Raw genomic sequence first — 13,899 nt, 5'->3', positions numbered from 1 at the left:
AAAGTAGTTTTTACGGATGTTTTTTTTTTGCTGCCAGTAAAGTATTCTAGATGCTATCATAGTAAATAGTAAAATAACTTTCTCTTCAGATTTTTCAGAAACTTTTTAAGAATGTGGTTTACAGCCCAGCAAAAACAGAGTTTAAGTCATATAAAGGGAGTTAAGTTGGTACAAACGCCTCAGCAAAATTCCTCTGAAAGAAAAGTAAACCACTGACCTTGCATACTTCTTGCATTCGTTCCAGCTCTTCTTTTGAACTAGAGCTTCATTAATTTACCTTCCAAAGCGGGTGCTCCGGGCTCCGTACACGAGGGGAGTGGAATGAGATGGGTTCACTTGGTGCCCTGTCTTTTCTTTTGTCAGTTCCTTTACGTACTTTGGTAAAATAACTGGTAGTGATAATTTTAACAGAATAAAAAAATGCTGAAACATAGGAGGAGGGAATATCTATTTTAAATTTTATCGGGGTTTGGCAGTAAACCTAATTCCTCTATTTCTGAATGAGAGGAGATTCCTGCAAACCCCTGTGAAAAAATTCGCCTTTTTCATGTGCCCTTTAAAAACTCCACTTGCCTTCTTTTGGAAGTATGAGCTGTTGAGGTTAAGAGCTAACTTTATACATTCCTGGTTATTCTCGTGATTTTATACTGACTCAATGAAAACTTTCTTCTTAATGAGGACAGGGAAAAAATTTGAGTGTGAAGGTGATAATGGACCTTCACTTGGTGATCCTTTGTGTTTGCCTATCAAAGGGTTTATTTATTTTTAGAAGTGTTGAGTTTGTATGATAAAATTTTAGTCTGTAAAAGGTTTAATTTTAAGCAAATGCTGGTATTGCTCTTTTGACCGATGTGCAACTCAATGAGTGTTTTCCTTCTCCACTGCTCAGCTCTTACTACACACATGAGAACAACAAAGCTCTCAATGTTCTGTTCATAATTTAACTGTGACTGGTGATGCCTCAGAAGTAAGACCACCTAATAAATTATAAAAGGTATATGGTTTTATAAAATCACATTTCTGTGTCTTGCAAAGTGTCCATCGGTACAGTTGGCTCAGGATTTACCTGTGACCATTAAAGACTAACAGAGGCATAAACCTCTGTTACTGTTTTTCTTTGTTGGGTGAATGACTTGCCAGGGTGAATCTCTCATTAGTATGACATGTCATCAGTGCCCATCTCCAGCAATATGGCCACCATCTCATTCTGTGTTTTGCACTCAGTGTCTTATAATGATTGGATGCTAAACAAGTCCACAGGTATTTGGAAAAAACAAAAGGTCGAGACATTACAGTTTACAAATAGGAGTGTCTTCATTGTAACGATTTGCATCGTGAGATGATTGCCTTATATTGTGTGTGTTTCTCCTTTTTTGCTGGATGGGTTTTAGATTTTCCAGTGTTTGGGGAATATTAAAATTTGCTCTGCGGTATCTTTCATATGTCATGTTTGTGAATCTTATGTAAATGTGCCTGTGAAACTTTCTAGGTGCCTTCTTCCTTTGATGAAACTTTCCTCTAATTCCACACATAGTAGTCAGGGGTTTTCACTGACTTTTAATCCAAAAGTATCTTAACTGATTCTAACTTGGTCACTTAATTTCAAGAAACTAAACATTCTAGTGCCATATTTTAGGTGGAGTTGCTATAGCTACTAACTACACGCTACACTGGCTGAGGTTGTCCATATTCTGTAGCTTACTGATTTTGCATTTGTTTTACACCACCAATTAACCAATTAATTCTTTTTCATGGTTTATCACATAGTAACTAAACAACTAATGTGTATCACCAGTAAATAAAATAATTTTAATTGTAACTTTTTTTTAACTTTCAGGGCACACATGTACAATATTGACAGTTTTGCTTGTGATGCTAGTAAACCTTGGCTAGCTGACTTAGCCAAAGAAGAGTTAAGAAGAAAGTGCACACAAGTACACAGAATATTTCTAGTTTCTTAGAACTTTCTGGAGAAGTGGACACAATATATCCAATAGTGCTCTTGGTTTTGCTGTGATCATTGTCTTCTTTAAGGTGTGTGGTGCATAGGAATGCCAGCCAAACAAGGAGAAAGGATTTGTCCTGGAAACACATTCTCAATGTTTCTCAGCCTCTTGAAAATAGAACAGCTCACGAGACTGAGAGCGATCCCTTTCCTAAAAGTGTAACGGAGTGTAGACATTTGTTCATGCTTAGAATATGAGCATGAAGAAAAGGGAATGAGTGACATTTTTTCACTAGATGTGTAATGCTATTTTTACTTACGAAGAAAATAAAAAATTCAAAACGTTACTTGGATATTGAAAACTAAGCTAAAACTAAAACCAGTCTCTTCCGAGCAAAGCTGCCAAAGAGAGATGAACCTCATTATAAAATAATCCCTCCTGACTGTAAGGCATTTTCATCTTTCCTTACTCCATTAAAATGAGTCCAAATGGGTTGGCAAAATATTTTAAAGGAAAAACATGCTAATGACTCAAGAGTGTTGAGTTTCTTGGGTTTAGTTGGTGGCAAAGAAGGAGTAGAGTATATAGGATTATTTTTTTTCTTTGTCACACAGCACAAATAATGAACAAAGCCCCTTACTTGTAAGATGGATCAGCTGCGATTTTGTTCTTAGGACAGCCTTAAAAAAAACAGAAAAGAAAACCCAGTGAAAAGTGTCTTCATTGACTTACTGTCTTTGGAAGTATCCAGAGATAATACAATATTAACATAAGGAAGGATACTATATTTCTGAGATGTTCATAGCCAAATTGTAAATCTTTTCTTTTGTAATATTAAGATTAATTTATTTGTATTTATTTATGTCAGTGAACACATTGATTTCACATGTATAGTAAGAAACGTTCAAGAAGAGATGTAAAGAAAATCTTATTTTCCCTAATAGAAATAAATGATCACATTTTTGTCTCATGCAGTATTTGAAACTTATTTTCTTAAATGTAAACAGTTTATTTCTAAATAAGAGGTTCCCTTTCTGTTGCCCATAAGTAGTTTAGAATGCTGTCCTTTGGTTATCTTAGTGTGAAACATTTTAAGTTGCTTTTCAATTGTACTCTATTTGACTTTCTCCAGCATGTCCCATCCTGTCATTAATAAGTGTTGTATAACTTGTTACTGATTCACCTAAAGGCAATCACATCAATTTCTAGATTCGTAATATGTTCTTGTCATCCTGCCAGTTACATTTTCATTGTTGGAATAGACTAGAATATACACATAACTAAATTTAACAATCATTGTTTTGTCATTTGCTTCATCTAGTTTGTTGAAATATTTTAGAGTGAATTCCATGTGCATCATGGCATTCCCCTGTAAATACTTAAATATGTGTTTCTAACAACAAGGACTTTTTTTTTTCCTACCTAACCACATAATCATCACAACTAACAAGATTAACGATAATTGCCTAATAGTTTCTAATATTAGGAAATTCTTTTAATTCCCCTAAAAATTCTGTGAATAAGGACATATCTACCTACTAATTCACTTGCTGGTTAAATAAGAGCCTGCCCTGCCTGCTCTCTGACAGCCTGATGCTTCCTGGCGTAGCCACAAGGAAAACACTGACTCAGGTCCTCAGAAAACACCTGAGAGCCTCCTACCTGCCCGTCACCCTGTGCTGAGAGCCTCCTACCTGCCCGTCACCCTGTGCTGGGTGCTGAGACCCTACAACACCAGATGGGCACCTCAGTGCCTGCGCTCCAGGTTTTTATGTTCTGCCACAGGAAGACCACAACTATACACTTGTTGAAGAAAGAACATAGAGTTGTAAGAGAGTCATCACCCGGTCAGAACACGGGGTGCCTTTGCTGGGTGGATGAGTGGTGGGCAGGAAGGCCTTCAAACCAGGAAGTGAATTGAGAAAGGACAGATAGGTAAGAGTCACAGGGCAGGACTGGAAACTGCAAATGGGGCAGTGAGCTCGAAACGAGGAAAGCTTGGAGAGAGTGCGGGGGAGAAAGTCGGTTTGGAGATGCAGGGAAGTCAAATAGAGTGAGACAAGAAACCAAAGTTAGGAAGGCAGAGTAAATTTAATTTAGCCCTGGACAGCAGGGCAGGCTGGCCGAGGGTTAGACAGGCACAAGCAGCTTACTCTAAAGCTTCGCTGATGGGGTCTTAGCAGGGCAGAGAAGTCCTTGACTGAAGGTCTTTGGCCTTGGAGGCCTGGTCTAATTGGCAAAAAGAAGACGGGGGCTGCTCTGATGACTTCTGTGCCTGTCTGGATGTTTTATTTTCTCTTCTCTGGGGAGAGTCAGTGCTTGGAAACTTCTCATTGGGATGTGTTGTGTTTTTGTCTGGGGAGAGTGTAGACATTCCAAGTAGCTCCTAGTCCTTGAAACTTCAACTAGTGAACACAGTGAGTCTTTCCTGGCTTCATCTGGTTAATTTTGTGAGTCCCTTTTTGTGAGCTTTACTGGCTTTATTCTCCCTCCACCCACTTATGTTTCCCTTTCTGCCCAACAAGAGGACTATGGTGTGTCATGCGTTTAGCATAGAAGTAAAAATTATAAATGCCTAGTGTTTTAGTCTGTCTTGATTTAATTAAAAGTTGGAATCAATGGAAACAGGTTTTTAATAGCTTGAATTTTAGATATTGGGAAATACTTTGACAATATAATTCCTTGAGTTAGACTTGATATCATTATTTAGATAAGGGTAAAAGCTAAAAAAAATTAAAAAATCAGTTATGAAGAAAATAATATAAATAGTAGGTGTGGATAAAATGAGAGTTCCTGTGGCCAGGATTCTCACCTGGCCCTGGTTGACTAGCTCACTGCACATCTGTGGGCAATACATTGCTATTGACTCTATATAAGGAGCTCTACCCAGTGCTCTGGGAGACATGGTGGCACGGCTGCAAGGCTGTAGCAGAGCAGAGGCTGGAATGGTGGCAGTGCCAAGGACGGAGGCCCAGAGGACGGCTGTGCGGGCAGAGGGGCCCAGAGGCAGAGACCGGCTTGCTGCATGCAGACTCGCTCTGAGTGAACAGGATTTTAATAATGGACCTGACACCGTGAAAATAAAGTTGGGTATAACCCTTTCACCCCAAGAACATTTTACTGTCATTTTCCTTGGTCGCAGAATCCAGAGTGAACCTGCTGGGGGCTGAAACCCATTGGCAAGACAGTAGGCATGTTTGAGAAAACAAGATATTCTGGTAGGATTTATAATTACTTTGTCTTCTTGTGGAGAAAGTGAAGGTTCCTGTGGCCAGGATTCTCACCTGGCCCTGGTCGGCTTGCTCACTACACACATGTGGGCAATACATTGTTATTGACTCTGCATGAAGAGCTCTGCCCAGTGCTCTGGGCTGCTCGGCTGCAGGAGAGCAGAGGTTGGAGTGGTGGTACCGCCCAGGACAGAAACTGAGACGGCTGTGGGGACAAAGAGGCCCAGGGGCAGAGACGGGCTTGCTGCACGCAGACTCGCTCTGAGCGGACTGATTCTAGTGACTGACCTGCCACTGTGGGAATAAAGTTGGGTGTAAACCCTTTCACCCCAAGAACATTCCATTGTCCTTTTTCAATCTCATTGAATCCCGTAGTGAACTTGTCCGGGGCTGAAACTCATTGGCAAGACAACCCTGTTTTCATGAAGTTGCATAGTCCCAAGGTAAGCAGGAGATTAACTTTGTTGCAAAGATTGTATCGCTTTTACTCTTGAGACTGATGCTTAGTTATTATGTTTCATTCTCATCCTCTAGAGAGTGGCGTTTTCTCATTATGAGGGACAGCCTTCTACTAGGTGAGGAGATGGCCACAGCCTCCCCACTCCTCAGCTACCTAAGGTGCTAGAAAGCTTCCTCTTCTGAAGCTATAGTTCTCACAAAGGAACAAACATCTTGCCTCAAAATACATTATAATTCTAACCTAATCAGCTCGCAAACACAGACATCATTTCCTAACAGGCAGAAACTAAACACTCTTTCTCCTACCCTGCTGCTAGCAGATCTACTTCACTTCCTTAAATAAATTAATAAATTAGTTAAAAATTACATGCTGACTCTATGTTGTGACTCCCTGCAAGTAACATGGGCAGAGAGTACAACAATGCAAGTAACTCAGTTGTGAGGAAAATGGAAGCTCCTATGGCTGGGATCCTCACCTGACCCTAAGCTGCCTGATGCTGTAATTGGTCTGCTGGGCTACTGCTCGCACACCCCTTAGCAATGAGCTATTATTGACTCAGTCACTGTGTCAGAGCTCTGCCCAGGGCTCTGGGTGGAGGCAGAGAGGGAGGTGGATTTAGGGACCTGCAGACTACTGGGTGCAGATGGGATTCTAGTGTTCAACCTAGTGGCATGAGAACAAAGCTGGGCATAAACCCTTTGACACCAAGAACATTCCACTGTCATTTCTCAGTCTTACCAAAGTCACAGTGGACTTGCCCAGGGCTGAAACCCTCAGACAAGGCATGAATGCTTTTGCTTTTCCACAGCATTGCAGTTCTCTCAACAGACGCCTCATTTGAGGTGGTTCAGAGGCTGGGAGAGAAGGCAGAGGTTGGTGGGCTCATTTATTGGCACAGTCACTACATTTTGTCCTGTTTTTCATAATACTAATGGTTTGTTGTTAATTTAAAAAAGAACGATTTTTAATCTGTGTTTGAATAAGAAATCCAAGAGAGTAATGGTTCTATTACACATTTATGCATGAAGGGAAAAAAATGAACTTGCTAAATTCCTCCTCTCACAAATTATTTATACCTTTAAAAAACAGATGTGTCAGTTTAAACATCAAGTCAACAAATCATTAAAACAGCTAATCTGAGATTATTTAAGTAAAAGCTCAAAAGGGAAAGCAATACTGTTTGAAGCATGGATGTTTTTAAAGGAATGTTTGCCAAACAAAAAGCAACAAGATTATCCCATTTCACACAACCCTCCATAGTGAACAGGAGCGTTAAATTGATATTGCGGTTTGATCTCAACTCACCGGTCTATCAGAATTGATTTCTTATTGCCTTATTTTCCTGGGATTTGTTTCACAAGCCTATTTCCAGAAGTAAGGACTAGAATTTCATTTTTTAGAACTGGTAAATAAAAGAAGGCCTTTGAAGTTTAAAAATGTCAGAGTAGAAAAGGAAAAGGGGAGAAAGGAATTTTAACATAAAGTGTGCAGCCCTCTTCCATCTTGCCACCATTATTTCCTTTTTCCAGATGATTAAACCAAAGCACAGAATACGCGAGAGCTTACCTGTGGTTCCACAGATGAGAGGGAAAATACTCTGTAGGGGTGCTATTCACCAGCATGCTCTGCCACCTCTAAAAGTAACATCTGATGTCTACCCTTTTATTTCTACAGAATTTGTGGCCACTACCAAGATTTTATATTGATTTAAAAAAGGAGAAAGAAAACAATAATTATTCTTCAAATATTGGCATGGGTAGTCATTGCCTTGTTTTATTAGTTCTAGTCCAATAATGTCATCTTATTAATTAGGACTGAAATAAATTAGCAAAACTACAATCCACTTATGTATCATTTTGCTTCATTCCAGATCTTTATAGTTTAGTACACTTGAGAATTATGTACTGTTTTTAAAACGACAGACCTTACAGTCTATAAGTTATTATGCACACATTTTAAACATTTACTCTACCAAGTTCTAAACATGTATTTATTTTCTAATGGAAGTTTTGAAATTATATTTCTTTGCCTCCTATACCATCTGCCTGCTCCCCTAAAATAGATGAATTTATTTTAAGAAGCAAACAAGATTATCTGATACAATAAAGCAGAAATATAACATTAGATCATATCTGTGGCTTATACCCCTACAATCTTGTTAGTTCTCACTGGAACAGGAGAAGGAACAGAGATAAAAAGAGAGAGAAGAATCATTAAGTAATAACCCCTTCCCCTGACTTCACCACAACCTTTGGAGTACTGTTTGTATGATATCACTGAAATTTTTATTTTAGTTCTCAGTATTTTCTTTTTTACTCTGGTGTGTACAACAAAATTAAGATACTCATCTTGTCATGATACTAAATCTTCTTTCAGAGTCTTTTAAAGAATCATTACATTGAAAGTTATTTTAGCCCTCATAACACTGCATGTAAAATTTATATATTCATTATCTCTATTATCAACTAGTTACATACATATTTTGAGATGTCATATTTAGTTATCTGGCTTATTTTTTTAAGTTTTATGTAATTTTTTGTTTATTGCAGTCTAGTTGATATACAATATTGTTTGTTTCAAGTATATGACACAATGATTCAACTGGTATACACATTATTAAATCCTCACCCCAACTAGTGTAGTTGCTATCTATCAACGTAGGAAGATATTACAGAATCGTTGACTATATTCTCCATGCTGTCCTTCCATCCCTGTGACCAATTATGATTGTGATTTTGTGCCTCTTTATCCCCCTCCCCCACCCCACCCACCCATCTTAACCCCTCCTCCATGGTTACCATCACTCATTTCTCAGTGTCTATCAGTCTACTACTGTTTTGTTCATTTTGGTTTTAGATTCCATGAATAAATGAAATCACCTAGTGTTTGCCTTTCCCTGCCTGGTTTATTTCACTTAGCATAATATCCTCCAGATTCATCCATGTTGCCACAAATGGCAGAATGTCTTTCTTTTTTACAGCTGAATAGTATTTCATTGTATATATGTACCACCTCATCTTTATCCATTCATCTATTGATGGACACTTTGGTGTCTTCCATATCTTGCCTAGTAAATAATGCAGCAATAAACATAGGGGTGCATATATCTTTTCAAATCAGGGATTTTGTTTTCTTCAGGTCAGTTCCTAGAAGTGGAGTTACTGGGTCATATGGTATTTCTACTTTGTTTTTGAGGAACCTCCATACTGCTTTCCACAATGCTTTTACCAAATGACATTCCCGCCAACAGTGCAGGAGGGTTGCCTTTTCTCCACATCCTCACCAACACTTGCTATTTCTTGTCTTCTGGATGGTGGCCATCTAACATGTGAGGTGATATCTCACTGTGGTTTTGATTTGCATTTCCCTGATGATTAGAGATGAGGAGTAACTTTTCATGTGCATGTTGGCCATCTGTAGTTCTTCTTTGGAGAAGTGTCTGTTCAGGTCCTCTGCCCATTTTTAATTAGGTTACTTGTTTTTTTTTTGATGTTGAGTCATATGAGTTCTTTATATATTTTACATATTTGGATGTTCTTTATATATTCTTTATATATTTTTAATTAGGTTACTTGTTTTTTTTTTGAAGTTGAGTCATATGAGTTCTTTATATATTTTATATATTTGGATGTTCTTTATATATTTTTAATTAGGTTACTTGTTTTTTTTTTGATGTTGAGTCATATGAGTTCTTTATATATTTTAGATGTTAGCCCCTTATTAGTTGACTTAACTTTTACTTAAGTGTTGCTCATCTTTAATCCCTGAGTTTCATTTGACCATGTTCCATGATTCAATAATTTAAAAGAATTCTGTTTTTTATTTCAGTCATGAACAAATGTATTTTAATAAAATTTGACTTTTTAACAGTTTTTCTCTTAAAAGTGATTACTTTTTGTTCTGTTGTAGAGTATATCATGACTATTTCAACAATAGCTTTAATTTCTCATAATTTTATTTTGTTTCATGTGTACTTTTATAGAATCTTTCATTTTAATAACTATATTTTTCTCATAAAGAGACAGAAATTCTTGGCATTGCTTTGAATGCCTCATGTATTAAAGAAATGTGTCTTACGAATTAATTTCCAGATGTTTATCCTCATTGTAAATTTGTACTGAAGTGAATCTTCAATGACTTCCAAACTGCTTTCACAGCTCTAACACTACAGCTTGCTCACTAATATCCAATAAACTTTTAATTTTCTTTATTTAGATGCCCACCTCTTTATTGTATTTACTTTTATCTAATGTCTATTTGATGTGTGGAATTGAAGACAAGTTTATTGAGAAATGATTGGAAGGGACTTGCTTGATGTAAAGCTTGTATTGAATTATTCTGAGATGATTAGATCTATTGACTCTTAGTGCCAAATTAAAACATCTGGACATTTTGGCCAAAGTTTCACTACTAGCATTACACTGGTACTATCTGTACAGAATACAGTGAAGTGTTCAAGTAAGTGTTTCTAATGGAAGCCATTTTTATCAGAAATAAATATGAAATTTGATGTTAATGCAGATGTAAATTCTAGTCTACCAAAAGCACCAAATTATAAGGAATTGTACATTTAAAACAAGTAAGTAAAATATGAAATACATTTATGTCAAATAAAATTTAGGAATAGACTCAGTTCTACGAGGGATCTTAAAATATGATTAAGGTATATATCATGGCATGGGAAATGTGGTTTATTTAATTGTGCTGTAGTAATTGTCAATTGATTGAAACAGTATTTTGCTTTGTAATTTTTCATGAAAGTTATTTTTTCATTATAGTACAATATGTGCTGTGATAAGTGGTCCATAGCCTGGGTACCAATGATAACTCATTTCAGTAGTATGCTTTTGAAGCTACATTAATTATTTTACCTGAAAATGCCTCAACAATTTTACTTATTTAATCATAATGTTAAAGTTATGAAAGTTTATTCTAATTTCTTTCATTTATTAGCACATTGATAAAATATTTTTCAAAAATTTTCCTTCAAGTATTTTAATGTGGAGTTTACTTAATGTGTACTTTTTTCTCCTAGACAATTAGAACTTTTCTCTCTGAGCATGAGTTTAACAGAACATTTTAGCCCTATTTTGATGAAATATATGAGAATATCAACTTTTAAAGGTAGAACTTCTGAGTGACATTTTCTCTCAGTTCTTTCCCTTCTAAGAACCTTTACACAAAATATGAATTTCATTTTGTAGGTTTCAGTCTTAAAGACCTTTAATCTGACCCTCTGACCCTCATTCGGCCTACACCTTTCACTTCTCTCCTCCCCTAATTTATGCTGCATCAAAAGCACACTTTCACACCACATATGCACCACCTTTTATACAACTCATCACATATCGCTCCTTGTTATAATTGTATGTTTGGCATAGTTTAATGCCTTATCACTCAACTGTAAACTCCATAAAAGCAGGAATCATATTCATCCTACTCAGCAATGTATTTCTACCTCTTTCAGTGTACTGTCTCATTATGGGTGCTTACTATATATTCATTGAAAAAAATAAGCAAATAAACACAAAATGAATATATATATTTTTAAAATATATAAAAATCAATATAAAAATATAAAATATGTCATAAATATAAATTTTATACTTATCCTGTTTGTTCACAAAAATTTTATGGCTGAAATTGTTAGATGGTCTGTTAAATTCTTATAGTGGTAAGAATAACTCATTGTTTTATAAGCTAGTTTCATGAGTTATGAGTAGGTTTTTAGTTGTTACTCTATTTTTGTATGAGATTCTGAATTCTACCGTTGGTTTCTTACTTTATTTTTTGTGTATTCATGCCTCTTCGACATTCTGCATTCTACATCCCTCAGACGTTCTCTCTTCCCCTGCTGGTGTGAAGCGTTAATCTCAAAGATAAAAATCCATGGAACTACTGATCAAGATTCAAATAAGGTTCTCATAAGAGCTATTAAGGAAGAAATTTTTCTTCCCAACTTCCAGAAATACTTCACTTTAAAAGATGTGATAGGTCTCATTAAAAATATCACTAAGATGTGTTTAACCATTATAAATTATATTTAAAGGAACACAACATCATAGGAATGTCCAAAACCCATTTGTAGCTTCTGTGGAGGTTTTATCTCAAACACTCTCATCTTTTATTGGTAAATCATCCTCCAGCTTTAAAGCTGATTTCCTATAGATGCCCATTCTGTTCCCTCATCTTAAAGTAGAACCTCAAATATTTATGAGAATTAAATCTGTTAATATGTGTAGCGTGCTTTGAATAGTGCCCAGGACAAAGCATACTATGTGTTTATCAAATTAAATATATAAATAAAAATAAAGCACATTTCTAAAGTTACTTATATGTATATTATATGTTTAGTGTTACTTTTCATTACACATACAGTTTTGGCCTAGTATCTCCCATGTGTGTTTTTCTCCTTTAATTATTAGACTGTGGCTAATTAATGTATTATTTTTCTCTATCTTGTAATTCAGCAGGGACATGGAGGCCCTTAGACCATTAATTTCCCTTTTCCTTACTCAAAACTTAAGGAATAGAAAGCATTTATACCAGGACAGAAAACCATATTCATTGATAATTTAGATTTTTCTACACAGCTAATATATATGTATTTTATTTTTCCTCTCATCAGTATACTGTTATAACACAATTTAACAAGTCAGTATTTTTATTTGGAGGGTAGTATTTTCAAGTGGTCAAAACATTTTAAGACTTGGTCCTCTGAATATGATTTCCTTACCCTATATAAGTAATGATTGTGTTCGCCAGTGCCATGACTCCAAGACATGTACTTCCATTTTTTCCTAACCTTGAGGTTTTTGCTGTTACTGTTTTTGTCTTCGTTTCAGAAATAGCACATTTAAAAATTTGGAATCTTATCTTGATTTCTTAATTCTTTTGGATTCTTTGAGACATGTATGCATTGAGTGGCCTTTTTATAATAACACTATGGTAATTCCATTGCATTTGACAAACAGTATTGCCCTTCCATTAAAGATTGAGGTGCAGAGACTGATCTCGATTAACTTTCCCTCCATGGAAACTCAGTTATATTCAGAATGTATCAGGATTATCTTCAGTATGTTTCAGGAAATATGCAGATCCTTAAACCAAACTGTTTTTAACAGGCTGGAGCCCCTGTTATCCATTCCCTGTCTTTTACTTCATGGCTTTCATTCAGGGAAGAAAAAAAACGATCGTCTTCAGGGGTAGAATTTTATCAAATGCTTGGGTCAAGTAGAGGTTGCGGCCACCCTTTTTGTCCAAAGTAAACAAAAGAAAGGAAGTAGCTGACTCTGAACCAGTTGAAGGCGAGCCTGGCGTTGCAGAGGTTTTTACCCAAGGGCGCTGAGTGAGCTTCCGGGAACCAGAACGTCCCATTGTGCGTTTGTCCACTAGGGGGTAGCAGTGCACTGTTACTGAGAAAACGCAGGGGGTCGCAGGTTTGTCTGGGGTACTCCAGAGCTCCGCAGCTGCTCCCCTCACACTACAAAAACGAAACCTGCCCCTGCTGGACCTTCAATTCACCCAAAGAAAGAAACCCACGCTTGCTTGGAATCAAACTAGGTTTCCAACTAGTTTGATAGACTATCAAATTTAGGAGTTTAGGAGTTTAATCTTCCTTAAGTTCAAAAGCTTGCAGACTTCCTTATGCCATTTAAAAAAAGAAACCTGGATCCTATGGATTCAAATCAACCTCAGTAACAACCAACAACAGGGACAGATGGCAGCGGACAGCCTCACCCCTAAGCCCCAGATGGAGGGTAACCTTATCTGTATGTCAGTGTCCACCCCTCTTCAGTTTCATCATTCAATCCCCAGTTAATTTAAAAGAGACAGGAGGCTCTTAATTCTGTTTGAATAAGGAATCCAACAAAACTATGGATTTTACTTTATTTTTTGAATAATGGGGGGAGAAAATTTCAAAGGTCTTCCTTAAAAATAATATTCACAAGTATATCTTCAATAAAACAGATATATGAATTTAAATATTATAATGGGCTAATGTCACTAAAACAACCAGTCAGAAGCCCATACTCTTCAGGGGATGTGTTACAAACCATAGGATGAATTTTGCACATGGCTCTGAGAATCTCTGCAGGAGAGATTTGGAGAAGAGTTTAACCAGGCTAGCATACAATAAAGCAGCCACACAAGGCTTTCCCCTAAGTCCCACTCAGAGAAAACATTTTCACTAAGTTTAGGTAATTTATAATTGAATGATATGTCACACTGCTCCCAAAAAAACAGAATTATTTACTGTAGG

General features: G+C 36.6%; 1 protein-coding gene across 7 annotated transcripts in view; it reads left to right on the top strand.

Annotated features, from left to right (window-relative positions):
- Positions 1-13,899, top strand: part of CD55 (CD55 molecule (Cromer blood group)) — a 49,232-nt gene that overhangs the window by 30,983 nt on the left and 4,350 nt on the right. For 2 of the 7 annotated variants that reach the window (XR_012122888.1, XR_005060531.2), the window contains 2 exons: positions 890-994; positions 1,838-2,916. The exons of 1 other annotated variant lie outside the window; for it this stretch is intronic. Coding sequence is in view for 4 of the 6 variants with exons in the window: in XM_037015237.2 (XP_036871132.2) it covers positions 5,552-5,619; positions 11,473-11,499 (95 nt within the window). In the remaining 2 variants the exon portion in view is untranslated. Of the gene's footprint in view, positions 1-889; positions 995-1,837; positions 2,917-3,535; positions 3,669-5,551; positions 5,620-11,472; positions 11,912-13,899 lie in introns of those variants that run through there. 4 more of the 7 variants (XM_037015237.2, XM_037015239.2, XM_037015240.2 and 1 more) reach the window with 4 other exon arrangements.

The sequence above is a fragment of the Manis javanica genome, chromosome 11 (genome assembly GCF_040802235.1).
Source record: "Manis javanica isolate MJ-LG chromosome 11, MJ_LKY, whole genome shotgun sequence".
NCBI lineage: Eukaryota > Metazoa > Chordata > Mammalia > Pholidota > Manidae > Manis > Manis javanica.
This window is presented reverse-complemented; position numbering and strand designations above follow the sequence as displayed.